A 15003-nucleotide genomic window follows, 5' to 3' on the forward strand; every position below is an offset into this window, starting at 1 on the left:
AAGAAGGCCTACCTTTCCTGTCCCGCAGTGTCCCAGATCTCGAACTTCACCGTCGTATCGTCAATGCAAACTGTTTGCGTGAGGAAGGCTGCCCCGATCGTACTCTCCTGGTACTCGTGGAACTGACCTTTAACGAAGCGTAACACCAGCGACGACTTGCCGACGGCCGACTCACCCAGCAAGACCAGCTTGAACTGGCAAATCTTGTTTTGTGTGGCACCATTCGGACGCTGGGCACCGCCACCGGCTCGCGGACTGGACGCCATCGTTGGGTTGGTGGTGTGGTTTTGCTTAGTTTGCCTTACGCTCGCTAGGGTCGACGATTTGCAATTTTAAAGTACTCTCCTTCCGACTGGAATCCGTCGACCGAAGCCCGAAACGAAAGGGTAAAAACTCAAAAAAACAAAACTCAACAATCAACGAAAAGCGCTGCTCTGGATGCTGAGGCTCTTTGATCGATGAGTTCACTTCCGTGCTGTCGGGTTATTCTATGCTCTGTTTTTGATCGGCGGCTGCGGCTGAAAAGAGATCAGTATCGATTGCACGTCAGCGACGATAATTAGATAGGCACAGTTTGTTTATATAGGCATAGATAATAATGGAAGAATCAGAGCGCTAGGTGAACGACAAACAACGGCAGCAGCAGCATCATCAGCAGCAGCCGAGCAAATAGGACAACAACCTTGAACTACGGCGTCAGACGCTATCTGGGCCAGTTTGTGTCGTTTTTTTTTTGCCCACGTCGGCTTATTTAGTCTTTGCGCTGCAAAAGAGATAACGCGAACCCACAGAATGCAGCAAATCGTTAGAATTCGCCGCATGATGCAACTTTCGCTTCGCAACATAGAAAGTCTTATGCTGATTATTTGAATAGAGACTGTCTTTTTGATTCTTATATAAAGAGAAAAATCAACGAGGATAGCTGCTATTGGCGGTTTCCTGTGGCATGTACACTTTTTTTTTTTTTTGAAGTTAAAATAAACAATCTGTACCAAACCAAACTCTTTTTGTACAGTAACTTTTTTTCGAGAGATTTTATTTTTTAAATTGACTAGACGTGGACCTAAGAAAGAATGCAATATTTAACTCCAACGGAAACTATTCGACGTTCTTGAACATTGCTTATTATAAAACTTAACAGCTCTTGAACCAACCTTAATCTCTGCAAACTAGAAAATATATTATTTGAAAATAGTCCTTTATATTTATTTTTCGATGGTAGAAAACTCGAATAAAAGTCAGAAAAACCACAACAATAGAATACCTTTCACTTTCGTATCTTCGCGCAACGTAAGAACTATTGAACTGCTCATATAATGTATATACTGGACACTACACTTATGTCCAACTACCCCAACTGCTAGGGTAGGACGGACCTAGCCCCGATGATGGGTAACATCCACCAGAAACCGATTGGCGAATAGGGTGAATGCTCATTTTTATGTCGCAAGAACAATAAGTGTAGTGTCCAGTATATACATTATATTAGTAGCACAACAATACCGTTGACAAGTTTTCAGTATTGCCCCAAACTTTCGTCATCAGCTTTCGGTTGTTGTAGTATACGCTTTGAATGGCAGTTTTGATCGAATGCACTATCCTCTCCCACGTTCCACCCTTGTAAGCTGCTGCTAGGAATCACAAAGATCAACTTTGTATTCATCTTTATGAATATTGTTGCCAATGCGCCGTGTTTTTTTCTCATGTAAAGTATTTTTATCACAGCGAACATTTGCTTGATCTATTGTGATATATCCCCCGTTTTATTATAGCTATGATGTCAAGATGACTCTCCGGATGAACTGCTGCGCTGGGAGTTGTTCTCCAAATACTGCCAAATACTGGGTTCTGACTGCCCGCTTTAGTTGATAGCGACTCGGACAATGCCCTGTTATAATCTATACCTATAAAGAAGGATTTCTGTCTGTCTATTTATTTATTTATTTTTTTTTATTTATTTATTTCGTCAACCGATGTAGACTAGTATAATGCATATACAGTTTCTTATATAGAAGTCTTATAATTAGATGGTGATTAAAAAGTGTTCTTATTCCTTTGTTTCGTTATCTACGCGTTATGATTACGTATTGAATTAAAGTGATGTTTAAGTCTATGCCGAGACATTGTAAAGTCAATGGTTTCGCAGTATTGATTGTACGCTGCCATCATACGATTTAGTGGACCGAATTTTGCATAATTAGTACGATAATGGCTTATGGCAAATAAATTTCGATTACGAAGTTGCCGGGTAGGTGTATAAAAGTTCAGTTTTGATAAAAGTGTTGCTGAGTCAATACGGTGCGAAACGAGATCGTTTACAAATGAGACCGTTGCATAAATACGACGCTCTTTTAATGATTGTATATTTATAAGCATGCAGCGTGCTTCGTATGATGGAAGAGGAAATGCTGTCCAACCTAATTTACGAAGAGCATATAAGAGAAATTGTTTTTGCACTGATTCTATTCTTTCTTCGTGCGTGATTGAAAAAGGAGACCATACAATACTGCAGTATTCCAGTATTGACCTCACATAAGCAATATATAGTGTTTTGATGGTGTATGGATCTGAAAAATTATAGCTAAAGCGTTTAATAAAACCTAGTATGTTGTTTGCTCTGTGTATTATTGTGTTATAATGGTCGATGAAAGTTAGTTTGGAGTCTAAGATAATTCCTAAATCCCTAACTTTTTCACATTTTTCTACTATTTGATTTCCTAATATGATTGATATTTCCGGTGTAATTCTGTCCGTATGTTCCTTATAGAATCGAAAACTACTGAACCAATCGGCATGAAAATATGCATGTAGAGGTTTTTTGGGGCCAGGGAAGGTTTTAGTGATGGTTAGAAACCCCTCCCCCCACTAAGAGGGGGGGCTCCCATACAAATGAAACACAAATTTCTGCATAACTCGACAACTAATCAAGCAAATAGAACAAAATTTGGCATGTGGGTGTTTTCGGTGACAAGAATTTATTCTATGGTAAATTGAGACCCCTCCCCTCTTTATAAGGGGAATTATAACTCCTCTCCTCTTTAAAAGGGGGGGCTTCCATACAAATTTCCTCATAACTCGAGAACTAATCAAGCAAATGGAACCAAATTTGGCATGTGGGTGTTTTTGGAGACAAAATTTTTTTCTATGATGAATTGGGACCCCTCCCCACTTTAGGAAGGGGGGCTCCTATACAAATGAAATGCAAATTTCCTCATAACTCGAGAATTAATCAATCAAATGGAACCAAATTTGGCATGTGGGAGTTTTAGATGGCAGAATTTTTTCTATGGTGAATTACGACCCCTTCCCCTTTTAAGAGGGGAGCTCCCATACAAATGAAATTCAAATTTCCTTATAACTTGAGAACTAATCAAGCAAATGGAACCAAATTTAGCATGTGGGTGATTTTGGAGTCTTGAATTTATTTTACGATAGTTAGAGACCTCTCACCCCTGTGGTAGGTGGAAATGGACTCTCATACAAATAAAACAGAAATTTTTGCGAAACTCAAAAACTAATCGAACTCGAGAAATTCGAGACTCTTCCATAAAACATTAGTCAATACAAGACCACAAAAACTATCTATAGTAACACTAGATCATTCAGGACGAGACGGTCGCGAGTGTTGCCGGTGACCCGCCGTCGGAAGCGCCGTCCACTGGGGGGCTTGCAAAACTCGAGATTGTGACAAAGATCATCCGAGATTCATGATTTATGTACCACACAGGTTAATTTGTGGCAATATGAAGTATGTCGTGTCAGCTAGTACCATAATAAATGCTAAAAGATGCTTAGAGATTTCTTCGAAAGTTCCAGGATTTTGCGAATCAATTAAATGATTGGAAAGATAAACCATTTCGACTGCCTAGCATTGAAAGTGTTATTCCAATTTGATTCTACTTTCGAACATTCCCATGTTTTTAGCGCTATTTTTAAAGCCGAAGCAGAAGATAAGCCACTGAAGGGCTTAGGTCCAACGAATTGATAAGATGATTCGAGTCTTTCAAGCGCATCAGCTCTTTCATTTCCATCGATTGCACAGTGACCTGCCGTGTTTACCTTCGACCTGTTTTCTGGACAGGCCCCCGGTTTCGGTGAAATTTATGTCATTGACCGTACAAATCTTCACCGATAAACCACAACAATCAACACAACGTGTGATGCATTTCATACTAGATAGCGGAAAGAGTGAAGATTCTGATTTCGGCTGCCAGTGCTGGAGTCCGTGGGATCGTTGCACTAGCCCCGCGATGATCCTGTTTTCTAATTCTAATATCCATGAATTCGCTTCATTTTTATGCGTAGGGAAAGTGTTGAAAACTTTACCATAGTCGATGCAAGTCGCCAAAAGCAAGTTAACCAGCAGTTCCAACGTTTTGCAGCGCTCCTTTCTACTTCCACTAACGGTTCGAACAAATCAATCCCGGTGGAAGTGAACAGCCCCTTAGGCGCTGCTAACAGCTAGGAGTGGAACCATTCAAGGAACAGGATGGCTGCTCAACTCCCTAAAAAAGTCCCGACTTTTTCTAGAATATTGGAATGATTCAATTTTTTGGTTATAAAATGAAAGAAGCAGAGCCTAGGGCTTGATACTTTCTAGGGTTTGACCCTTCTTTATCGACAGACTTCACAGCCGGCTATTAGAGTACAACACAGTTACGGGGCTAGCTAGTGCAACAATCCTACTAACTCTATCTAGCATCACCGGCTAGCTGAGATTCGAACATACGATGACTGGCTTGTTAGACCAGCAACGTACCTCGAAAAAACTAAGCGGTTTGATTATAAAATGAAGATAACATGGATTGCATTAATTTTTATGCAAAACTTAGTGATCAAAACTCACCTGAACTACAGGAAATTGATAAGATGCCGCTCAATCAACCGTATTAAGCATCTTTTGCATTTCCCTCTTAATAAATTTTATTCATCGCTGAAGCATGAAAAGTTCCTCTTTCACCATTAGCGACAATTCCCAAAAATCATTAACTATATTACTGCAATAGAATGTACAACAAACATGCTAATATCTGCATTTTTCCGGATACCCAAGCGAAACTTGAAGCGTATAAAACATTCCTCCTTACGGTATAGAAGAAAATGTACTGACAAACGAACTTGTCAGATGTGGCACTAACTCTGTATTCACTGAACCAGATGTAACTGGTGGCAACTAAAATTTTGGAATTTTTTCGCAGCCCCTATACTCAACAACAAACGAGCTCGGAGAGAAATGAGAGTATATATGTGTAAGCTCTCTTTCTCCTCTTTTTGTCAATATTCTGCCAAATTGTTCTGCAGAACAAATTGTCAATTTGTTCTGCCACAGAAATCTCGGCAAAAAGTATACGGTACAACATTTAAAAAGCGAAGATGTTGCGGCTTCGACTGTTTACCATGTCCTAAAATCCATGACAACTATTTGCAAGCAAGGTAGTGAAAGACCAGCCAAAGTTATGGACGCAGAAGGACTCTTTTTCGTTTCTTCAACAACAAGCCCTCTGGTTTGGCTATCAATAGATGTGCGCCAGACGAATGTTTGAAGAAAGTTTTGATCCCGTTTCTACGAAAACATCATGCAGATGGACAATACGTGTTTTAGCCGGAAAGAGCATCATCGCGTTACGCCAAAAAAACACAATCGTCCCTGAATACCCATTCGATCCCATTTTTACCCAAAAACCATTTTTCATTTCGCTAAATCAGATCTTCTTCATGTATCTTTGTCTTTTTTTGACAGCTTGAGAAAAAAAATATAAAATTTTAGTTGCCACCCGTTATTCTGGCGATATTCTACTGTATTCTAAAGAACGAGCTGAAACAATGAGAAAGCTGAAAAGTCATAACCAATGATTAGCCGATTCTCTCTAATTTAGACCTATTTCAGTTGCGCAAATGGCTGGGACACAATAAGGTGAATTGGTTAGGGAGGGGGACGGTGGTATATGTGAACAAAGGCTTCATTTCTGTTGTCGTTGAAGATATGCTCGGTCAGTTTTGATCTAAAATGATGTGTCAGACCTTTCTCGACATCTCTTGATGCTTTTGTTACCTCTGCCAAGTGTTCTTTAGTTCGTGTTTCCAGATTCCTTCTAGTCTGGCCGATGTAAACCTTCTCGCAATGTGGGCAACTGAGTTCATAAATCCCGGATTTCCTGTGGTCATCAATCGGGTCTTTAGTTGTTTGGTTGTTTCAGCTCGTGTAGTCTAGGTCAATTCCAAATTTCCCCATTTTTCGACGGAGAGGTCGTGTGTTTCCGTCGTATTCTACTGCCACTCTCTTAAGTTCTGGTGTTATTGGTGTAAGTGTTGTGAGTGATTTATTGTACGCCTCTCTTCTTTTCTTAGAAATAATGTTCTGGATTATCGTTTCTTTATATCCGTTCAGTTTTGCAGTTTCAAGAATGTGAATGTGTTTCGTGTGTGAAATGTATGTTCCTGTATATGTCATTCATCGTTGCTAGAATGGTTTCCAGTTCTCCCTTTTTGACTATGCTGAAACCGTCGTCGACGTATTGCCACCATCTTTTTGGGAGCACCTTGTTTTGTTCCAGCTTACTTTTAATGTTAACCATGAACAGCTCACACAGGAACGGTGATAATGGATTGTCCATCGGTGCACCTTTCAATTCCTTGTAATGATTGTCTCTGAATGTAAAGTAGTTCTCCTCCATACACAAACGTGTCAGCTTCAAGTATCCTCCCACTTTTTTTCTCCGCGCGTTGTCCTCGTGCTGTTTCAATAGCCAGTCTTCCAAGAGGCCTATCGATTCTTTCACCGGGACGCTCGGGAATAAGGCGTAACATCGAAAGAGACCATTATGTCGTCTTCTGCTAGTTCTTCCGATGTTTTTAGGTACTCGACGAATTCTCGTGTGCTGCTGACAGAACGGCTCGGAAATTTTATAGGCATTCTCTGGAACTCGGTCACCAACCACTTGGCAATCTTTTCCGTGGGTGATCTGTTTGCCGTGATTATTTCCCGCATTTCCGTTCCTGGTTTGAGTATTTTGGGTTGTCCTTTTATTCTGGGTAATGTAGGGTTTGATGTCCGTAATTTTCCGATATCGTCTCCTAGCGCTGGTTGGCATTTGTTAATTGTACGATTAACTCGTTTAACTATTTCGGGTAGTGGGTCGTTTCTTTGTTGTATATATGGGCCGTTGTTGATTTTATCGAGCATCAGTTGTTCTGGCGTGGTTTATTTGGGAAGGTTGAAGATCACAGATGCTAACTGCTGTTTCCAAGTCGATGATAGTGTTCTCGATGTTTGGTGTCGTTGGTACTGCGTAGTTTAGTCCCATGTTTAGTGTGTTGATCTGTTCGTCGGTGAATTGTTGTGATGACCTGTTGACTACAAAGTTGTCTGGTAGGTGAACCTTGGGCTTTTCTTGTCGTGTATTGTTGTTGAAATTTCCTCTTATCTATCTTCCTGTTCCTCTCGGAATCACACTTCGCGGAGATTAGTACTTTTGTTAGTCCGATTAACAACACATCGTCGATAATGAGCGGACTCTTCTACCCACCTGCAGGACTTAGCCCTCGGAAGGATATCCTCTAAATCCCGGTACGTGTAAGTGATGTTGCTTATCGACCAAATCCCTTTTGGTCCCTCATACAAAAGTTGGGAAGCATGACCAATCGTTGAATATGTTCAACTCTTTTTGACATGATAGGCTCATTGCTATGAATGGATGTTTTGCTAAGGCAGGTGGTAGTATCATATATTCATTGATATTCAACGGATATTTGGAGCTGTGGCGCTGTGCGCGAAATTAAAACAGTGTACCCAGTTATCAACATCCTCCCCCACGTAGCACTGATCAGTGGAACCCTCGTGTCCAGTTTTATCGAGTTGTGCCACATCCAAAATAGCTATCCTTTAAACTGGTTTTCTAATAAGACCTCTGTTTGTGCCAATGACCAGTGCCTGTTCGACCGTCATGCCCCGGATAGACCTTGGAAACTTGACCTCATATCCAATCGTATTTTAAAACGCTTACTCAACGATGAAGATCAGATCTTGTGCTGTCACAAGTTTCTCCTCCCAAAAAAAAATGTTGCGCCATATTAAAGTCGATAAGTACTCACGCGTCCAGCGTGTCAAAAACGTATTCATTTGCTGTTTATCACGACCCCAGTTAGTAGCCACGAGTTGATTATTCCAACTGCCTCTATCGCCAAAGTAAGCCTTTGTCATTCACGGCCGACTTCACCCAACGAATCATCCGTTCCCACGATCCACCCGTATGCGAAGCATTCCAAGGGCTGAATACCCAAGTTCCTTTGAGTTCTCGGATTTGCATTCCAGCCATCTGCGGGCAATCATTCTCACGACCGCGCGAAGCTTTGGAACGTAGTGCTGTTGTCTCACCTCATTGACTACAGTTTCTGAGTTTCCGTGGTGATATTTTCCGTGAAAGTTAAACGATGTTTCCGGGCAGAACGGGGAAATATGGCGTTCCTTGCATCATTCGCTGCCTGTATTCTGCTATCCACTCGTGGGATTCCACGCTCGTCTGCCTAGAAACTTGTGCCAAGCAAAGCAAAGTTATGGGTATATTAACGTCCTTTATCAACAGACTTCACAGCCGGTTATTAGAGTACAGGACAATTACGGGGCTAGTGCAACGATCCTACTGACTCTGTAGCAGCATCGCCCAGCCGAGATTCGGACATCTTGGCAGGCACACTCTCTTGCGATTTAATCTAAAATTGTTGGCTGATATCCGGTTTTCTGTTCGGCCATCACGGGAATGCCAAGTGCTAGTCGGTGGGAGAAGAGTAGAACCACTATCATTATATAGTTCGTACCACAATACTCTGCAATGGGTTTCCATTCTCGCTCTCGTTTCGTTTGTCATTTACGGGGATTTGCGGAAATCACTCTTTGGAACTTTGTTAACCCGTTATTCTGGTGGCTACAAAGACAGTTTTCTCTTACAAGTCGGTTCGTACATCGTAAGGTTTCCAACTTAAACGCATCATTGAATTGGCTCACTCATGTTATTAGCAGTTACCTACCAGCAATATCCAAAACACGAGCCCAATTTTTCCTTCTAGTCTGCTGCCGTCATGTCTCACTGACCGCAGAATGTTTTTGAGCCTTATAAGTATTTGGTATTTGACAATTCGTCTCGACTCTCTGAAGTAACCCATATTTCTTCCTGCTGTCAACCGGAATGCTCCTTCGCAGCGTGGTTCATTGACTGAACCACTGCGACCGTTATTGGAGATCTATTGTTGTATACTCCACCTTAATCTAAGCGCTTACTCATGGCTCATCACTATTGGCGAGTTGATGGCAGTTCGGTACTGCACTTCGTATGAAATTAAGTATTTCAAAGGGATTTTTATTCCGGGTGTTGGGAAGTTCTAGGATTTCCTTCCCGAGCATACGCAGTCTGCGTTATATCAATACTCGGCATTCGCAGAGTAGATGTTCCGAGATCTCACTCTCAAGATTATAGAAATGGCAAATCTACTCAATGAGCTTGTCTATCTTCATGAGATGATGTTTGCTTGGGTAATGACCGGTGATTAGTCCTGTCATTGCCGTTAGTTCTCGTTTGTTGAGCATAAACAATGCTTGTCTTTTTCTGATATCCGATTCTAGAAAGCTTTTTGATTGTCGTTGTCCGTTTATACCATTCCAGTTTACTTACATGGTCATTCTTTCCCACTTGACGAGACTCCACAAAATGGTTCTGACCCTATAAATCTTGTCGAAGATACTTTTCATGCAAGTAAATCGGCTTTTTCGTTTCCTTCAATTCCACAGTGACACACAGTTCTTATGAGTCAGCTTTCGCCGTGAAAGAATACATTCCCACACCAATTTGGAGTTGCACATTGCGGCCTTGAGTGCCTTGAGTACGGTCTGACTGTCAGATGTAAACATTTGCGTGTCGGTAATTTCTCTTCAGGCAGACACTTCTGCCTGAAAACAACCTCTTGACATCACCAGATGTACGATGAACATCTCTCCAGGTAGTGGCTGCAGTTCGTAGTTTACACGGCTGCGGTATTAACCGCTTTCCGTTTGTACTCGGCCAAAAATAGTCCGGAACCCCTTTTGTTCGCGCATTTCCCTTGGTCAAAATGTCTTTCGGAGATTAAAGGTCCGATTTTCCAACTTAACCCAATCCTTAAACGTTGTATTGAAAATCATTGTGTGGAATTTGTATAGCTGATAAAGGTTCCGTTGTAACGTTACAGATTTTTTAAACTTCCATTAGTTTTCTCTCAATAACTCTCTCAAATTTCAATTAATCTCAAATATCGCAATACTATGTAAAGGTGAAATTAGTCGTCATTAGTCGATTCTGGAAATTTCAAAAGCAGTTTTTTTGTTTGAAACTAAAATTCTGTTCATGAAAATATATATGCTGTGTTCAGATTGGCAAGAAGAATGCAGTGAATACATTTCTATAAACAGAACCCCGCTTTTGACCCGAAAACTGCTTTCGAAATTGGGCTCTCCGACGAACATTTAATGACTACTAATTTCCCGTTAATGCTTTTGTCACACGTTAAGTGTAAGTATACGCTTTTTGTCGTTACGAAGCGCGTAACGGTACAGTGAACGCAAAATTTGTCGCTTTTTAAACTTTTTCACTGTGAAAATATAACTTAATCGGATAACTGATTTGAAAGAATAGAAATCTACTTGTACCATTGGACGACCAGCCCATTTTATAAACAAACCAAGTGAGGGTTCTTTTTAGCGGGGCCAACTTATTGCTGTTGCAATTCAATGTTCAAATACGTATTACCGACAAAATAGTCTGGCCCATCATTTTCAACTAGATAAAATAATAAATATCATTGTAATCCAAACATAAAGTGGTCGGCGCTCGTTAACCATCGACTTACTATTCTGTTGTGTTTGTGTTAAGTATCAACAACCGTCAGCACTCACAAAGACCGACTGTTCGCAAAATTTACTCGACTTTGTGCATTCGCAATCATTGAATCGTACCATCAGCACCACTGACTGCGCTGAGCTAGTCAGCAGCAGCACAAACGAATCCTTGATAGCGTGGTACTGAAATAATTCACAAGCCCTGACCGGAACCATAAACTTCTCCTTTGTGCTAAAGCTGTTTACGCTTGATCAATTTCAGGAATTGAGCCAATCAGAAGAACTACGTTTCAAGTTTGCTCATTTACATTTATCAGACGCGCAGGGATTCACATCGAGGAAGCGTAACATCTTGCGGGTTGAAAAAAAAACCGACAGACGGCAATAAGTACTATAATTGGCTATGCATTTTGCAGCCACTGGCAAAAGCAAACGCAAAACAGAACGCAAAACGACACGGTTTCTTATCAGACGATTCCATCGAATCGGTATGAGTGAGTCATCGAGAACTGAACGATGACTGACTGCCACTTTCAATTGTCGTTGAAATTTGAGTTCCTGCCTAACAAAGGTCACGGTTTCGCAGGTGATTATCTAAATTTGCATGCATTTGTTATGCAGCAACATCGAGTCTATCTATCTGTGGTTTATACGCCCCTTATCTTTGTTTCAACGATAAAAAAAATTAGTTGGAATTAGGAGCGCAGCACTAGCAAGGTTTCATATGCGCCTGCATAACTAGAACTATGTCAGCCACATAGTTACGGGCCCCTTCCAGTTCCAGCACCGAAGCAGGCTTTCGCGAAGACTCAGCTGCAGTTATATTTACTTATCTATTAGAGAACGTCACGTATGACTAAAATGTTCATCTCAGTTTCCAAGCCGCCAGACTCGCTCTACACGCCCCGTTGTAATTGTAATCCGTCCGGATGGCGCTGCTGATTGTAAATTATGCCTGTAGCTGTTCGCTGCTGCCGTTGTGTTGATGAGGATATTTTTTTCCTTGACGAACTTTACAGCAGCACACAGATTTCACCTGCTGATCTGCACTACGCAACCACTGGGCGGCACTATTGGATAAAACAACAAGGTGAATCGTCAAACCGATCAGCCACAGGAAACTGACAAATAAAAAATAACACAAGAACTTCACCGTCCCGTTGCGATAATTCAATAATAATTTTTAAGTGCGCACTACATTCATTCATGAAAATGTCACTTTTCCTTCTGCTGTGTTTTTTTCTGTTTCTTCATTTTGAAGCAGTAATTCCGTCCCATTCCAGCCAAGGCACACACAGTGGAGGAAAATATTGCTTCAGTACATTTCACTAACACTACGGCGTGCAATTGCGTTCAACACACGTATGCCCCGCACAGCGCGTTGGAGTATGCGGACTCTTCACATGACTCGGACACGGTGGGTGTATTTATAAAGAATGTCACAATAATTCCTTAACTGATTCTTTAAATTTCAAAGGCGGTTATTTTGTTTGAAACGAAAAGAAAGAACATAATGCTCATTTGAAAGCTTTGATGAATCGTTTAGAACAGTATGGTGTCCTTTTAAATTTTGAAAAGTACACATTCAACAGAGAGAAATTGGAATTCCTCGACCAATAACTTTCTTCTGACTAATATAAAACATCGGGGTTTGGCAATACATACAGCAATTCAAGGTAACCAATTAAGTAATTTACTTGGGCTAATCACCTATGTCGGAAAGTTCATTCCAGAGCTGGTTCCTATAAGACAGACCCGCTTCGTTTGCTTTTGAGGAATGGAAATAAATTTTAGTAGACAAATAGCGTAGCGAAGATCATCTGAGATTTTTCGGCAAACACGATGAAACAGTTGATAGCCGATGCTAGTCCTTCAGGACTAGGCGTAGCTTTTCTTCAGGAAAATCGGTAAGGGGAAAGAAGAGTCATTGATAATGCAATCAAAACATTGACGAATTTGGAACGCAAATACTCTAAGGTCGCTTTTTACGCGACTATATTACGCGAATTTCGGAATTTACGCCGTTTTTTACGCTATTTTCGGAATTCACGCGGTTTTTTTACGCGATTTTCGGAATTTTTGCGATTTTGATTTACCATTTTCATTACGGATTGTGAGCCATTGAAATTTTGGTTTAGTCCTACATCAACTACCTGTGCCATGTTAGAACAATGGGTTTTGCAAACGTACTATACGTTATATATAATATAATTCACAAACCAGGTCTTACACTTTTGACAGATGCCCTTTCCAGGCTGTCAGAATTAGATCTGCAACCATTTAATTGTCAAAATGAACATTATTTAGTTTTTGACAAATGTTTATGCGTTAGCTTCTAGAGTATGAAATGGGGAAGGCAAATGCGGAGCGTCCAATATAGCTCTAGCTATCCCAAGCCCCAACCTAGCGCCTCCACGTGGCCATACCCGGTAATGCTCTATTGAGTAGCCAAGCTAGGAGGTGTGATACAGGGTGGCTCCCGGCTGCCTGATCTCAAAATCGAGGTTTTGGGCAGACGGCGGAGCCACACGAACTTGTTAATAGGTAAGCATAAAATAAGTTATTTTAATTATTTTTTTCCTGCTATATAAAACTAGCTATATAAAAAATTTAATTATTAGAAGTACTTATGGAAACTAAAAGGACGCAGCTCTATTCCAGTCGAAGGACTACTGGTGAGATTGTTCTACTTTTATCCATATATACCACATTTCATAAATAAACTAGAATGGGGAAAAGGGAGGGACCATCAGAGCACTTGTTTGAAGCGGTGGGCCTAGGAAGAGTGAAACAGTCAACTTTCTGGGGTTAACCTTGGCCCGATTAACAACACATCGTGGATAATGAGCGGGCTCTTCTCCCCACCTGCTGGAGGCATTCTGCATTAAGACGGTTTATTCAACGATTGACTCAGGCGACTTAGCCCTTGGAAGAAGATTCTCTAAATCCCTGTTACGTATAAATCTTGCTCCTGGTACGTGTTGCTTATCGACCAATTCCCTTTTGGCCCTTCATACAAGAGTTGGGAAGCATGACCAATCGTTGAATATCTTCAACTCTTTTTGACATGATAGGCTCATTGCTATGAAAGGATGTTCTGCTAAGGCAAGTGTCAGATATTCGTAAAATCATATAAGATATTCGTAAAAAAATTAAGACGACGTAATTAGATAATTCAAACTCTTGAAAGTGGTACTTGGAGGGGACGTGCTAAGAAATACAAACCGTATATTATTAAACTTTGTCAATCAGAAGCTTTAACGTGGAGAGAGGATTCATTCCACAAGACCTGCAGAGCTAAATGTTAGAGTTAGCCCTTGAGGGTCACCCTGGAATTCCAGTGATGATGACAGCTTTTTCAGACAGGAGTTGTGGTGGCCATGCATGAGTAAGGAAGTTGAAATTGATGTAAAACTTTGCAAACAATGCACTTTAGTTTCGTCTCAGTCCGCTTCAGAACCGTTAGTACGAATGCAGAGGTTTGAAAAACCATGGATGCACATTGCAGTTGATTCATGACACATTTTTGCTGTTCTATAACAGAACTTCTGTTACGGAATACCAGAATCCATGAGAATTGACAAAGAGCGCATTTATCAGTGAACTCTTAACTCAATTTAACAAAGAATTTGGAGTTGAGCCGACTGAAACGTCGCCATACTGGCCTCAAGCAAACGATAAAACGAACTCTAAAAACGCCTCCAGATAAATCAGGAAATGCCACATACCGATTGGAAGTAGGATCTGAGAATGTACCTTCTGAATTGTCATTCGAATATAGAAATGGCTCCGTCAGCTATGATGTTTGGGAGAGTACTACATAATGAGATAGGGGAAATCAGAGATAGAGTGCAAAGTGGAAAACTGAATATACTGATCGTCTTCGTCATGCTGTCCCAATCCCCACTCTCGTCACCAAAATTGGCGGTTAAATGGCCCAAAAAACAACACAACTTGATACCCGCGTTGTACTTCAAAAGCTGAATAAGGTTTAATTACAAAGTAAATCGTAACTTGCTAGTTAGTATAGATTGTCTGGAAGGTTTGTCTGGGTTTGATCTATCGCAGCACATTCAATTTATGCATTGCACAGGTGATTACTATTAACTTTGCGAGTACAGCACGGATGGTAAATGAGA

The 15003-nt window shown here is 40.9% G+C and overlaps 1 protein-coding gene across 3 annotated transcripts in view; it reads right to left on the bottom strand.

Annotated features, from left to right (window-relative positions):
- Positions 1-15003, bottom strand: part of LOC128742207 (ras-related protein Rab-5C) — a 30114-nt gene that overhangs the window by 14114 nt on the left and 997 nt on the right. For 2 of the 3 annotated variants that reach the window (XM_053838483.1, XM_053838485.1), the window contains exon 2: positions 13-518. In XM_053838483.1, the coding sequence (XP_053694458.1) occupies positions 13-266 (254 nt within the window). In that variant the 5' untranslated portion in view covers positions 267-518. Of the gene's footprint in view, positions 1-12; positions 519-11900; positions 12064-15003 lie in introns of those variants that run through there. The other variant, XM_053838484.1, reaches the window with a different exon arrangement.

The sequence above is a fragment of the Sabethes cyaneus genome, chromosome 3, assembly GCF_943734655.1.
Source record: "Sabethes cyaneus chromosome 3, idSabCyanKW18_F2, whole genome shotgun sequence".
NCBI classification, from domain to species: Eukaryota; Metazoa; Arthropoda; class Insecta; order Diptera; family Culicidae; genus Sabethes; species Sabethes cyaneus.